Genomic DNA, 15,428 nt, shown 5'->3' on the forward strand with positions numbered 1-15,428 from the left:
TGAGTTCTCTATATCACCTTTAAATATATATCCAATATATTTTTATATAATATATCTTTCTGCCAATAATTCTTCTGTCGCAACTTCATTGTTCTGCTTCACTGTTTGTGCCATTGAATAATTCTTATTGTTGTCTGATGGCATTAAACTCTTTAGTAGTATAAACTGTGCCTTTGAACAGAATGATTTAAATAATCTTGGAAGTCGGTGTGATAGTAATTACTTATCGCTAAACAAAAACAAAAACAAAACGCTTTCACATGATTTCCACCAAGTCTCAAAACGCCTTATATTGACTGTATAAAATGAAGCTAAATTTTTTTTTTGCAGAAGGCATACATATATTTTTATATTTTCTGTGACCTTACACATTCTTTGTACAAAGGTTTTGCCTGAGGGGACCTCTAGTAAAATTTTATGGCAAATAATTTTTCATCTCATTTTAACCCTATAGCGACCTTCAAATTTCTAAAAAAGGACCCAAAATGACCCTTTCGTGAGACAGCTCTTTAAAAATGTTCTACAAATTATTTTCTCGCAAATGTATTTTAACTCTTTTTTTATCTTTTCTAAAACAGTTAGGCAAATATTGCAAATTTAAAATGGGCATAGCAAACCATATTTTCGAAAGAACGCAAAACGGTTTTCGTGCTGTTCGGTACTTTCGACTCAAGCTTCTAGTTTGTAAATTATGTCCGTTATGTGTTTCCTATAGCATATATTCGTCTTCGTAAGTAGATCTGTGATAGTTTTTAGAGACCCCTATACTAGTAAAGCCTTATTGAAAGCCTTATTTATGAGTGTGACCCGACGAGAAAATTCTGTGTTGGATTCTAAAAGTGCCATATTCTACGAAGAGAAAGGAGGCGAATATTATCCCTTGAGATGCTTTATTAAAGGCGTTGGTTGCCCTGATAATCAGCTGACTACTCAAAACGATAATACTTCTTCTTCTTCTTAATTGGCGCGATAACCGCTTACGCGATTTTGGCCGAGTTTAACAAAGCGCGTCAGACGTTTCTTTCTCGTGCTAACCGGCGCCAATTGGACACACCAAGTGAAGCCAAGTCCTTCTCCACTTGATCTTTCCAACGCAGAGGAGGCCTTCCTCTTTCTCTGCTACCACCAGCTGGTACCGTATCGAATACTTTCAAAGCCGGAGCGTTTGTATCCATTCCGACGACATAATCCAGCCAACGTAGCCGCTGGATCTTTATTTATAAAACGATAATACTAGTTTGGGGAAAAGAAGTCCATTATGTTTCCTCAGATGGCTGTAGCGATCGATATGTCGTAAAGTATTGATCAAGCAATTTAAAGTTCGTTGATAAAATTACAGAAATAAGCGAAGTTGACCTGTATGTTAGTAGTCGTTGCATCGCCCAGGAGCTAAAGATCGAACATAAAACAGTTTTAAGCCATTTGCGCAAAAATAATGGATTTCTTGTTTTTCAAACTAATATTAACAAATCCTTGTGCAAGACAAAGAGAGATATGACTCGCAGTATTTTGTGCTATTTTCTTAGTAGGCAATAACATACTCTCTTACGAGGTTGAGTGCAGAGTTGAAGGCCATTTTTTTTGTAGACCCGAAACACCATGAGATTGTCTGTTTGACCCTTAAATTTATAAGCCTACGATCTCTTGAAAATAGAAGATGTTGTATTTTTTGTTGTTGTAACATCATAAATATTCCCCACAGAAACATGAGGAGTGACAGTACTTGGCCGGATATAAATCCGGGTCGTTCCGGTAACGTCGAACAGACTGTTGTGAGAACGGAAAATAGAAGATCTGTTAAGATTTTATTGATCAGATGTGTTATAATATGCCTTGTCGAATCTTGTGTTCACATTTACCTGTTATTAAAGCAAAGCCTTTCATTTGTTCCAGTTTCTCGAGCTGTAGTTGAATTTAACGCTATTTTAAAGGCCATTGATTTTTCTTTACTAATTGGCTCTAGAAAGTTTTCTCCCATTTTTTAATATTCATTATACAAACATATTTATGTAGTCATTAAGTAACTCCGCAAAATTTTGTACTTTAATCTGTAAAATTGTAATATCATAGACTGAGTAAATTGAATTGTTTCTTCGAGACCTGGTGGGGACGTTAATAAAGCAACAGTGATAATACTTCTGTAAGATGAATTATATTGCTCATAATATCTTTAGTGAAAGAAACGCCTTAAATCTTTCTCCAGCTCTGAAGACTCGAGTCCCTTTCTTAAGGCGACGATATTTTATTTCACTGACAGTGATACTGAACTGATATGACAGCTATTCGGCACATAAACCTTAACTTTTCGCGGGAAAAACGTCTACTATTTTCGTAGTGAATTCTCACAATTACTAAGCGTTGGTCGTCATTTAATACTCCATCTCTACATTCGTCGGCAAAATGTATAATGCATTGCAGTAAGTATATTTTACTTATATTTCCTATTTTATATTTAAACAGATTAATGACAAACTAAAGAAAACATGAAAGCGGAGAAATAGCTTTGAATCAATAGTTGCCAAACATCACTTACCGGAACTATAATTCACATAATAATATTGTAACAAAAACTGTCTAAAAAACAAGAACAGTTTACTAAAACTGTTGAAAGTGGTGCGAAAATCCGTAATAACTATTTTTGAACGAAAAGAATAGTAATCCAAAATAATTAGTATTCCCGTGAGATCATAAAAATATTGTATTTAATCAAAAGTATTTTAAACAGCTAAGAATAATCATTATCAGCCATTGCTGATTCATTAAAATACTATTAACTTTAAAAATCTAAAACTTGCTGTGGCCTCTCACACACATACATACTTATACTATGCATATACAAAATTGATCTCAGGTGCATGAATGTGTTTACTGCTCCGTACATATTTACTACAATATATTAATGAAATTATTCACTGTATTTGACCGCAGCCAAAGAAAACCTGTTAAACAACATTCTTCTTTTGAAATATCTCAGTAAATAACATTTTAACCCTCATATGATCGTAGATAAAAGTACATGACATTGCAGTTGTTTTAGGTAGAATTCTACCAATTCCTTTTATTTTTAATTGAGAAGCATTTTATGGGAGATGCATTTTTTTGCCAGGTTTGGTTTTATAAGAGTAAATTTTATTTGAAACGATTATTAAGGGGTTTAACTGCTGTGGCGGTGGGAAAGAAAGCAATTCTTTTAGAACGTAGTTCAGCGATACAATCAAATAAATTGTTGTATAATAAATTGTATACAATTGTTATTGCAGATGTCGGGAACTGTATCAATTATTTTTGCAAAGTAATATAATATCAAATTGCGGCTGCACAGATTTTCTTCAACGAAATCTTTCACATACCGATTTTTGTAAAAATTACACGTTTTTTTTTTCTTATATAAAAAAAAACGATAAATAGCTTATGAAATTTTATCCGGCCTTAGGAAACAACTTTTTGGTTGTTATTAATTTGTTTTATTTAATTTGTTATTACTGGATTGAATATAAATATCAAACAAAATTTTTTTTTAATTTTTTGTCTGGACGGTATGGCTCTTTTAAAAACACGGTTGACATAATATGTCAACCTTAGAGGGCTTGAACCGAAAAACAAAAAAAAAAATTTTACCGATAGCTTCTATGAATCATATTAACCAGATAATAAAATGTTGTTTCGAAAATGTTGTTTTCGAAAAATGCTTGTAAAGTTAAAATCATGTTCTGAGTGTTTGAGACTTTTATGTTGTTTCACTTTTTCCGATCTATACTCGATTTTTTTTTTACCAAACTAACGTTTTACTAATAATTCTACAAATTTTTACTATAAGAACTTGCAATTTTTAGAAAATCAATTTTTTGAACATTTTCTGATCCAGTGGAAGATGTTAATATCAAAGACCGGAAAAAATTTCTTAGATCATATGAGGGTTAAATGTATGCAAATGTTGTTGTTTGTAACTTTTTTTTATTTATTTTTTATCGTTTTCTATTATTTTTAATTAATGCTACGTTTACTGCCGTAGCCGCTTACCTTACCTTAGCGTTTGAGAATGACTGAGCTCAAGCGCATGCCACTTGTAGACGTACACACGCACACAAGCACAGAAGCACACATTTGAATATTCGTTGCAATGAACCCATCGAACACTAAAAATAGTTTTGCTAAGCTTTGTGAAATGTATAATCCTCAAGGTGAAATCTTATGTTATTCTCCACTAGAAACACAATCTTTGAGAAATTTATAAAACTAAATTGATATTTGCTATGGTTCTCGAATTGATCTTTAAGGAAATTGTCAAATTCAGAATTATCGGGCAGGTTCTTCAACTCCATTCGGAGAGAGTTTGAATGCGATCGTCACCAAATTTCAATGTAGGTATGTAATTCACTTGGAAGTGAATTACGGAACCTGCCCAGATAATCTCTTCGGCATGTATTAAGATACGGATAATTCATGCTTAAAAGTCAAAAAATTGAATACATATTTTTGGCACACATTTTTAAGTGAGGAAACGAAAATTAAATATAAGTCTAATAGATACTTAAAACACATCATGAATGGTGATAAAACTTGTATGAGTACGTAAACGGGTTATCAAAAGCAAGTCTCTGACGTCTTCGAAATCCGATTTACTCAATGAAGATAACAAAATTTGATTTACCGAAATCAAGACTTCAGAGTTCTACTATATTACTATGTATTATTATAATTGTTGTTGGTGAAGAAGAACTGCGACCTTTTAGAGTTCAGAGGATTTATATGTATGATGTCCTTTAATCCTACTTCCCAGAAGTGTTTTAATATGAACCCTAAGCCCTTGAAATTCATTATTCAAGATTATTATATTTATAAGATAAATATATTTGTTCATTATTAGTGCACGACAATGCTTAAGCATGTGCCTTACAGTTTCGTTTTCCGGTTATTCAGTAAAATCCTCAGATTTCACATGAATCAATTCTCAGACTGGTCACTTGATAATTAGTTCAGTCTGCAATGGCTGTAGTAACTCTTATGATAATTCTAAGTTGTTCCTATAAAAAGCGCATTAAATCCTTGAAAGGTTTGCGGGACATTGTAATGTTTGTAGGAACCTAAGAGCGCTTTGGAGTACTAAGTTCCTCCTTTTTTGCCAGCATAGACGGTACCTCCATGACCAAGCCGCAGAAGAGCTCTGGACCTATTTATAAGAGGAGTTGATGCTCTCTTCTTCTCGGGTTTGCCAGCAATATTAGAGCATCCAAATTCAATTGGTCTGGCCGAGTGTGTTAAGTTTACTAAGGCACTTCATCATCTGGTTAGAGTTTACCTGGCTGGATCTGAGGCCTTAATAAGCGTTTGTATGTCTGCCATGATTGTAATTTTACGGTGTGACTAATTGCATCTGATATTAAAGCTTCATTGCATATATTTCATTCTCAGCATAGCCGTTTTTTCCTGAATCTGGATATAAATGTGGAGAAATGTTTGTTGGATATGGTTTCTGTTATGTAAATGCATGACTGAATTTTGATATTAATTTATCCTGTTATTATTTTCCTATTTTAAAGAACAAAATCAAATCAGCAGAATAAAAAAATGCAATGTATTTATGGCGTTTCGAATGGTTATGAAGACCATGGTTGAGAACCAGCTATTTTCCAAGTTTAGAACTATAAAATTGTTACGAATGTTATGATTCTCAATTTGAGGTTCTGTTAGGAATCAACGTTTAATGTACGAAAAATACATTAGTACTCAACTCAACCTCTTCTTAAGCTCAAACTTAAATGTTTATTGGGATATAATGAATATTTTTCATTAATCAAATTGAAATCGAATCACTTATTAAATGAGTTCCACGGTGGTGAAACTAGTACTATAAAAATAGAATACTAAAGAGAAGACTTTGATCTGCCGTTCAAATCTTTATCGTTTGTCCTACTCGCATATACTCGTATTCGTATTCCTGTGACAATCGAAATTCCTACGGCGCATTAATACGATTTCAGTTGTCTTAGAATTTCTCATTCACTCTTTTTGCCCACTTACCAACGCATACACACATACATATGTATGTGTACATATGCAAGTGCTTATGTTAATTTTTTTCTTGTTTGGCTTTTTATGTGAGTTATTTTTAATGTGTTACTCTAACTTTATTGATTAGCGCTTATATGTGGTATTAAATCGGTCCGATCAATCTAATTTAAAGCCATAAGCCACTGGGCAACTGGTTTCTACTCTTAAGTTCAGACTTTTGTCTGTTTACACTCGGCTATGAGTTGTTTCGTAATGGCTTTAGAATATTAGTTACGTGCCAATTGTTAATTAAGTTAAATGGCTTTAAAAGGTGTTAAGTTGCATGCAACAATTGGGATTTCTGCTGCATTTGGCACAATCGATTGATTTACACAAATGTGTGTCGCGATTTGTTAATTGAAAAAAATTGCCAAGTATTTTTAAGTTCAATTCAGTTCAGTAACTAATGGGTGAGGAGTAACTCTTCAAGGGCTCGTTAGAAAGAATTTTTTTCGGAGCTGAAATCTTAAATTTGGTTGTTTTTCAGGCATTTTTAACGATGAAAAAACAACTCAACAACTCAAATTTAATTGGTTTTGGTTTTATCAAAGGTACACAAAAACATTGCTAATAATTTTCATCCACAAATCTGATCTCATATACGGTACTAGAAAGTTTTGGCTACATTTAAGATGGGTACACTGGTTTCAAAATAATTAATGATTTTTTCACAGAAACCAGACCATCCAATTGGTCAGACATGGTAAAAATCGCTAATTTCACTTTAAGTCGTTCACATTAGATTTGACACAGATGTCAATGACCGGACTATCAGCCAAAGAAAGTTTTTTTGCGGAATCTATAAGTCAATAAGTGGAATGCAAAATTGTAGAACATATTTTATACCTCGGATGTAAGAATCTTTAGTTGTTGTTGATTATTATTATTATTATTATTGTCAGGAATTGGCGGCCGCCGTAGCCGAATGGGTTGGTGCGTGATTACCATTCGGATTTCACAGAGAGAATCTCGGTGAAACCAAAATTAATAAAAAAAAACATTTTCTAATAGCGGTCGCCCCTCGGCAGGCAATGGCAAAGCCCCGATTGTATTTCTGCCATGAAAAAGCTCCTCATAAAAATATCTGCCGTTCGGAGTCGGCTTGAAACTGTAGGTCCCTCCATTTGTGGAACAACATCAAGGCGAACACCACAAATAGGAGGACACCCAAAAGGAGTGTAGGCGACAATTATTTATTTTTACTATTGTCAGGTTACTCCTACTAAATTGACAGTTGGCCAGATAAAAGTTCGGGTCGGTTCGCTACGATAAGGATTTATTGATTTCGTATGCCGTTTCGATTTAATAAGGGTAAACTTAAAAAAGCCGCAGAATTTAATCGCTCTAGCACAATTTTTTATAAGAGCGTACAATTGAGCGCTGTTAGTTCTGCCTTTTCCAAACTGGATAAAGATGCAAAACGAATGGGTTTGGTGATGAACGAGGACAAAACGAAGCACCTCCAGTCATCAAACAAACAGTCGGCACACTCGTGTATCGGCACCCACGTCACTGCTGACAGCTACGATTTCGAAGTTGTAAGGTACTTCGTTCTTCTAGGAACCGTTAATTGTTATGCGTTAATGCACAATAATGGCAGCCTTGAAATTCAACGTAGCATCTCTCTTGCCAATAAGTGGTACTTCGGACTAAGTAGGCAATTGAGTAGGAAAGTCCGCTCTCGACGAACAAAACTAACACTTTATAAGGATCTCATCATGCTCGTCCTAACGTATGCCGCAGAAACTTGGACGACGCCAACCGGATATTGGTATCCCTTTGAGTGTTTAAGAGAAAGATTCTGCTGAAGATTTGTACAACTTTGCCAGTTGGCGATGGCGAGAACCGTAGGTGATGGAACAATGAGCTGTATGATGTTAACGACGCTTCGTTGGCTAGGTGATGCCATCCGAATGGATATTAACGCCCCGGCTCTGAAAGTATTCGATGCGGAAGAGGAAAAATCGGGTGGAGAAGGTCTTGGCTTCACTTTGTGTTACCAACTAGCATTGGTTCGCATGAGAAAGAGTCGAGAAGAAGAAGAAACTTCAAAAGGATAAAATAAGGGTAAACAAATTTCGAATGGAAATTTACAAAACGTGGTATGGCATATGTATATAATTTAAACCCCTTTATTATATTCCGACAGTGAGACCTCAATATTTTGAAAAATATATAAAGAAATCAAAATGAAATTAAAATTTAACGTAGTATCTTCAATGACTTAAGAGAAGCGTTTAAAAATCTCCGACCGATCATAAAATTATGAATACAACATACCAAATAAAAATACCAAAATTTATATTTGCGTACTATTTACTAACAACAACAAAACAGTTTGAAATCAAAACTTAATTTGAAAACATCTCGGGCATTGTTAGAAATCCGTAATCTGATTAGTAACGCCAGGTATTCATGTGATACGGTTACATGGACTGATTGCCGAACACATATCTACAAACATACATATATATGCGCATAAGTTTTAGGGTATGCATGCATTATGAGCAGGGCAACCATAAAATCATAAATTTATATGCCCATACATATGCACGTATATATATTTTTACAAATGTGTGCGCCCTTTTAATTGCGCTGAACTTAATGAGCAAAGTTTATGAATTTTATATCGTTGCATCAAAAACTTTCAAAGCCGCTTAAGAAGCGTGTGAAACTTGACGTTATTTGAGCAGCTAAAAATATTTTTCGTTTGTTGGTAATTTTTTAATGGGAAATCAATGTACTTAATATGAAAAGTAGCACGGAAAGACTTAATGTTTATGGGTATTAAATTTGATTGATTTGCTTAAAAAAGCAAAATATACTTGTAAAAACCACTGAATGGAAAATGTTAAATATTATATATAAAATACTTTTAATGACCCATTTTTATGTTTGCGATGGTACTTAAAAAATTATATAATACTGGGTAATGCATTTCGACATTCCGAAAGTGTTTGACAACCGCACATGATATCTGCCAACTGTTGCGTCGCACACAGTTTAACAATTTTACAAAAATGTTTCTCAACACGAACAAACGCCAATAATTACACCGCGTTACACACATTCTGTCCTATGAACCAAATATACTTTTTCGGAAAGGGCATAAAAAATAAAAATAACGTGTATCGGCGATTTTCATGTACACGCCACAATTTTTTTTTTTTGTATTTTATAACTTTAAACGAGCAATTCTTGTATGCATATCTGTATAGCCACACGATCTCAGGATTAGCTTAACGGATTTGAATGAAATTGGGCACACAGATAGTGTATCACATTTCTAGACTTTTGACCTAGGTGCTGCCACTGACAATGTTTCACAGGGTTGCCGCCTGTTCGAAATTAAAAAAAAAAATGCATGAGATATGCCGATGTGGGTATCAAAAGAAAGGTATTTCACTCCGCATTACAATAGAGATATAAAACCCCGAATTTTTTATTAATTTTATTATATTAAAATTAAAAATTGTTACATTAAAAATTTTCCTTCAAGCTATGCCGAAAATTTACATGATACACGATGCCGATACACGTGTATTTTTATTTTTTCTCCCCTTTCCGAAAAAGTACATTTGGTTCATAGGACTGAAAAAAAGTTCGTTTTTGTAACGCAGTGTTATGAAAGAGGATGCCTTGCAGACCAACCTTGCCGAAGACAGTACTAGTCCAGAGGGAAATAGTTTTTTCATATAACTTTAAATAATACTTCTGTTTTCAGTCATCTGTAGTTTAATTCAACGAGGATTTTTTCGTAGTATATTTTAACCTCTAACTGAAAATTCAATGCGCATTTGTGCCCGTTTTACAAATAGTTGTAATGAAAGGTGGTTAAAAAAGACAATTGGAGGTTTAAAATGTTCACTACGTTTACATATGCAGGGATTAGCAATAAATCCAGAAACATTAATCTACTAATCAAAACGGTTTAAAGGGGTTTTTCAAAAGATCGGTTTGGTGGAATATTTCCGATTTTTTTGACTGCTCAATTATTATTAACGATATGAAAAAAAGGCAAAGAGAAAAAATAATAAAATTAATTGCGCAATTCCTTGCTAGCAATATACAGTTGGAGGAAATCTGTAAACGACGTCTACTGAGGTTGCAAAAATTTATGGCAATAATACACATGCGAAATTCGATATTACATTTTATAATAAGCTGGGAATCTTTTGATTTTGTATGTGTTGAAGTCAGGTTTGTTGCAAGAACTGATACAACGTATAGGATAGCGCGATTGGTTCCTGCCACAAGTCCATAAGAAGTTCGATTGCTTCTTTGTGCTATGCCGATCTCTTTTTTCTGCAATATAAGTGCATAATTCATAATATTTAATAAACATTTTATTAGAATTATGTCTACAAACCTCTTTTCTTTGCCGGCATCCATTCTATTTAATTTTACATTGGCGTTTCTAATAACATTTCTAATAATAATTATTGATAACACAAAAAACACAGGGTTGTACGGAACAAATTATCGTTATAATCCAAGATTATTTTATAATCTCGAATATCTGGGGAGTAATTTTGGGAATGGGAGTTAAGCTCGAAAATGTAGATAATCGAGATATATGTAAATTTATTATAGGGATGCTTAGTTCAACCAATGCCTACATAGTAATGGATATATTCATTGCGAACACTCACATAAATATGAGAATTAGTTTAATAGAGCTACTTGTGTAAACATTTTTCGGAATTGTAAAATATACTAATATATTTCTTTTTTTAGAGCAAATTTGAATTTTTTTTTAATCAAATTAAATACTTTTTTAATAATTGCCCCTCTGTCTTCTTTGCAGTATATCACACCGTACAATGTTTTCTTATTATTTTTCCATCCCCTCTTGGACTTTCTTTCAAGAAATGATTTTCTTGGTTTTTGGGGTAAAGATACGCCAACCCAGTATCTTATGAACCACTTTTTATTTTGTGTGTGTTTTTCCCCTCTTTTTTGGTTTGTTTTGGCAAAAGGTCATATATATGCAGAATGTATGTTTTCTTGATGTTTTCATCCAAGGCTGGATACTAAAATGGCGAACTGAAGCACGATGGGAATTGGTACGGCGCCTGTCCGGCATTGGACAACAGAGAAGATATGGACTTCGATGCAATGATGTTGTTGTTGTTATAGCAGCATAAACATTCCCATACTTGCATACGGGTTATACTGCTGGAGTGGCAGTCCTTGGCCGGATATAAATCCGGGACGTTTCGGTAACGTCGAACCGACTATCATGGAAACGATCCAACGATCTTCTCCATGCTCCTTGACTCCGTACCATTTAGAGTTGTACTTGAAAAGAGATAGTGTGGTGTTGCCAGAGGCTCAATTGAGTTCAAACTCTGAAAATGAGCCCGACAAACACTGTTTCCGTATTTTAACGGTTGGCTCCAGGACCGAGCACGGTTTCCGCTCTGGTGGATGGATGGAATCCAGCGGTACAAAACTACACTTTGCTCTTGGAATGTACACATCTGTGTTTCAAACGGAGGTGTATGCTATTCAAGAAGCAGTGACCTTTGTCGCGGAAAACAGATGAGGAGACAGATCTGTATGCGCCTTCAGCGACAGCAAGGCTGCGTAGCCCTTTAGACACCCCTTCAATTGTTGTTTAATCCTGTAAATCCAGGCTGAACTATGTCGGTAAACATTATATCCTGATGCTATCATGGGTCCCGGGACATGTGGGTATCGCGGGTAACAAGACCTCTGTCTCTTTACTCAATGTCTGACTCTTTAGCTAGGATGGACTCTGAGGACAACTTCATAGTTATAATATACGAGTAGGTATATAAACTTCATAATTATATATATTCGTATATTAATACTTAAAGTTTTAAGCGTCATTTTAACTGCTTTCGGGTAACCCTGTAAAGTATAGTCGTTATTAATAAACCATATTCAAGTCTAGAAGAATGTAGTGCTCATATAACAGCTTTTTTATACACTTCAAATATCTATATTATAAACAAAAATTTTAAAAATGTTTATATGTATATATATCCGTTTTGGGTGTTTGGCCGAGCTCCTTCTCCTATTTGTGGTGTGCGTTTTGATGTTGTTCCACAAATGGAGGGACCTACGGTTTTAAGCCGACTCCGAACGGCAGATATTTTTATGAGGAGATTTTTCATGGCAGAAATACAATCGAAGTTTTGCCATTGCCTGCCGAGGGGCGACCGCTATTAGAAAAATGTTTTTCTTAATTTTGGTGTTTCGGCGAGATTCGAACCTACTTTCTCTCTGTGAATTCCGAATGGTAGTCACGCACAAACCCATTCGGGTAAGGCGGCCGTATGTTTATGTGTACATATGTATATATAAAAAAAAAAATTAAAATAAAAAAACAGAAACAAAAAACAAGAGAAACCGCTCTGCCTCAATGGATGTAGAAAACAATTAGTTTAATCGCTGTCACCTCTACCGCTACCACCAGATCTAACTGTCAACAATTGTGTTGTACAATAATAAGCACATAAATTATACACTCATATATTGAAAACAAGCCACCAGAAAATATAAAGGCTTAGTCCCATTGAAGGTTTTTGCTGGGGAGCATGCATGAATTAAAACTGAGTAGGTGTTTGAAAAATACCCATTTTGTACTACTTTTGTACTTTTAAGACAGTAAAGTGCATTTGCGCGTAATTGACATGTCAATGCGGATATGTGAGATTGATTGGGGATTATGATTTGGTTTACCTAAGCGACTTGCAGGTGTAATGAAAATCAAAACAAAATCGTTAGAGTTTTATAGGCAAAAGGAAAAGGCCTTTAAACTGGTGTATATTAAGTTTGTACATATTTAAACGTTAAGAGATTGTAGATGTCAGTTTTTTTCAATTTATTTACAAACGCTTCACTTTTTCTTATATTGCTCGACATCTCTTATTTGTTCCGAAAATTAAACTAGTCAAAATCTTCAGAATAAGCTGCTGGCACAGAAACGCGATAAGGCAGGAATAAAGTTAACCGAGTGTGGTGAATGCGGCAGCATTTTTGTAGAAATCCATTTTTCCATGTATTTTGGTCACGATAACTCCGAACGAATACGCTGGTAAGCTACAGCTTTTCCACACATGCCTGCATACTTAACCATTTCAGATACTCTTGCTGGGTGATATGCTATAATCATGTTATAGATAGTTTTTAAGATTTCTTCAATAATCTCGGTTGTTGGGCGACGTGGCTTTTCCTCATCAAAAACAAATATATTAACATGTTTTGGTTCGTTAAACCAATAACCCACTTTTTCTTTGTCATTGACAATTTGCTTCTAGGGTGGCTTCAAGATTTTCTTCGAGACCAAAGACGTTATCGCATTGTATTGCATCTTAATAGAATTAAATACCTGCCCGAGGTTTTAAGCTGCCCCGAGGCGTCAAGTTTTAAATCGAAATACTCAGTTCCTTATCAGTTTAATTGACTTCTAGTTTCAAAGGACTAAATTTTCAATAAATATTTATATTCACTCTTTGCTATTTCTTTGGATATCAAACGGTACAGCTATTAGAATTTTTTGAAAAAAACCCTTACATTTTTGTCTTATTTTTTCGTTAAAAACTGATACTATGCTTAGTAATCCGTAAAAATTTCATAGCAGGATTTTAATAATTTTTCGGTGTTTTTTTCTATTTGGTTGGTATCCTCATGAAGTATAAGAAATACAACATATCTCAGCTTTTTTAATGGGCGTAGTAAGAGTTCGGGCGTGACAGATTTTGCAATGAATAAATTACAGTAATGATATTCATTTTACCTCTTACTTTATTAATGAAATTAAAAAAAAAAACAAATAAATAAGTAGGATTTAAGTACATTACATGCTGTTCGAGTAACCTGACTATGGATATGTGATGACTAATATGAACTTGTAATTCCAAAAATATTTGGAATATTTTGCCATAGCTTACATCTACTCTCAATTTGTCTCCCTGAGATGTAAAGAATATTAACTCCAACAATGCTGTTCTGAGCACATTCAAACGTGGATTAAACATTTTTGAGCAAAATATTTTTGTTTGATTTTTTGTCATAAAAAATAGGGGCAGTCTGAATTTTTCAGGATGTACGTCTGCCAAGAAAAAAAATTCTCCCAGTATTTTTTCTCGTTTTTGAGAATTTTCTGACAACAACATCACAATTTTCACTGGTATAAAATAAAACTTGTTGCATTAGAGGGTTAGCGTTGCGTGCTTTGAGTAAATGTGAGCAGATTTTTTAAAAATATTTTTAATTAAATAATCATACCTTTAATTATAAATAATTATGCTTTTAATTATTAAATTACAATCGATAATCGTAAATTATTACCTCCCTTTATAGATTAAAAGCGCATCAGTTTCATAAACGCTGAAGCCAATCAATCGCAACACAATTAAAACGAGGCGAACCAGCTGTAAGTGTTTGATAATTGCAAACAAAAAAGGAAACAACATAAAAATCTAAATGAGGAAGAGTATTTGTGAAAAAATTCAATGGGCTCTGTTTTATAAATCATAGAAATAAAAGAAACGATCGCTTACATTTCGGTACTAACTACTTAGTCGTAGAGTGTGCAACAACAAATGAATACTTTGTTCAAGCAACAGGAAAGAAGCGAGCAAGTGAAGTGTAAAATAACCCGTTCTCCGCTTTGAATGAATTTTTTTGATGCAATTGAAATGATCACGTGAACGTGACACTGCATACACACACACACACACACAGATATAGTAACCGGAACACAAACGGCGTCAAAGTGTTAAAAAGCAAAAAAAAAAGTGAAAAGAAAAATAATAAAAATAAAAAAATATTACTAAATTACAGGACCACCGATGGCTGCGCGTAAACCACAGTTTTAAAACACATACAGGCTAATTAAAAAATATATATTTGAAAAAGTGAAGTAGATAATAATTTTTGGGTGCAATAAAATTCTCAAAAAATAAGAAAAATTTAATATAATATTTCAAAACAACGTTTGGAACAACGTTTAGAAAATATTATTAAAATTTGTTTCTACGAATTTCAAAACAACCACGTACAACAACAGTTATACATCCATAAGTAGCAGCAACAATGAATGCGGCGCACAACAATAATCGTCGCCGGCAACGCCATAAGTCAGCAGGCGTTGCGGCCACACCAATTCGCCGGTCATCAGTTGAGTTAATTGCAAAAACACCGCCAATATTTCTTGCCACGGCGATATTATATATTTGCCTGCATATTTGCTGCCTTCTGCAGCTGGGCGAGGCACATGTGGCACTCACCTATCCACCTGCGCGCAAGTACGATTTGGATTTTTTGGACAACTCACGTACGAAGGGACCGTGTGGCATGCCAAAAGGTGAGTTTCAATTATCCAACAGCCATATATGAATTGC

At 34.2% G+C, this 15,428-nt stretch overlaps 1 protein-coding gene across 6 annotated transcripts in view; it reads left to right on the forward strand.

Moving 5' to 3' along the window:
• The window catches only part of LOC128866255 (uncharacterized), a 229,320-nt gene that overhangs the window by 66,839 nt on the left and 147,053 nt on the right, over window positions 1-15,428 (forward strand). For 5 of the 6 annotated variants that reach the window (XR_008454924.1, XM_054106838.1, XM_054106843.1 and 2 more), the window contains exon 3: window positions 14,386-15,391. Coding sequence is in view for 5 of the 6 variants with exons in the window: in XM_054106838.1 (XP_053962813.1) it covers window positions 15,121-15,391 (271 nt within the window). In the remaining variant the exon portion in view is untranslated. The remainder of the gene's footprint in view (window positions 1-14,385; window positions 15,392-15,428) is intronic. The other variant, XM_054106842.1, reaches the window with a different exon arrangement.

The sequence above is a fragment of the Anastrepha ludens genome, chromosome 6 (genome assembly GCF_028408465.1).
Source record: "Anastrepha ludens isolate Willacy chromosome 6, idAnaLude1.1, whole genome shotgun sequence".
In the NCBI taxonomy this organism is placed as follows: Eukaryota; Metazoa; Arthropoda; class Insecta; order Diptera; family Tephritidae; genus Anastrepha; species Anastrepha ludens.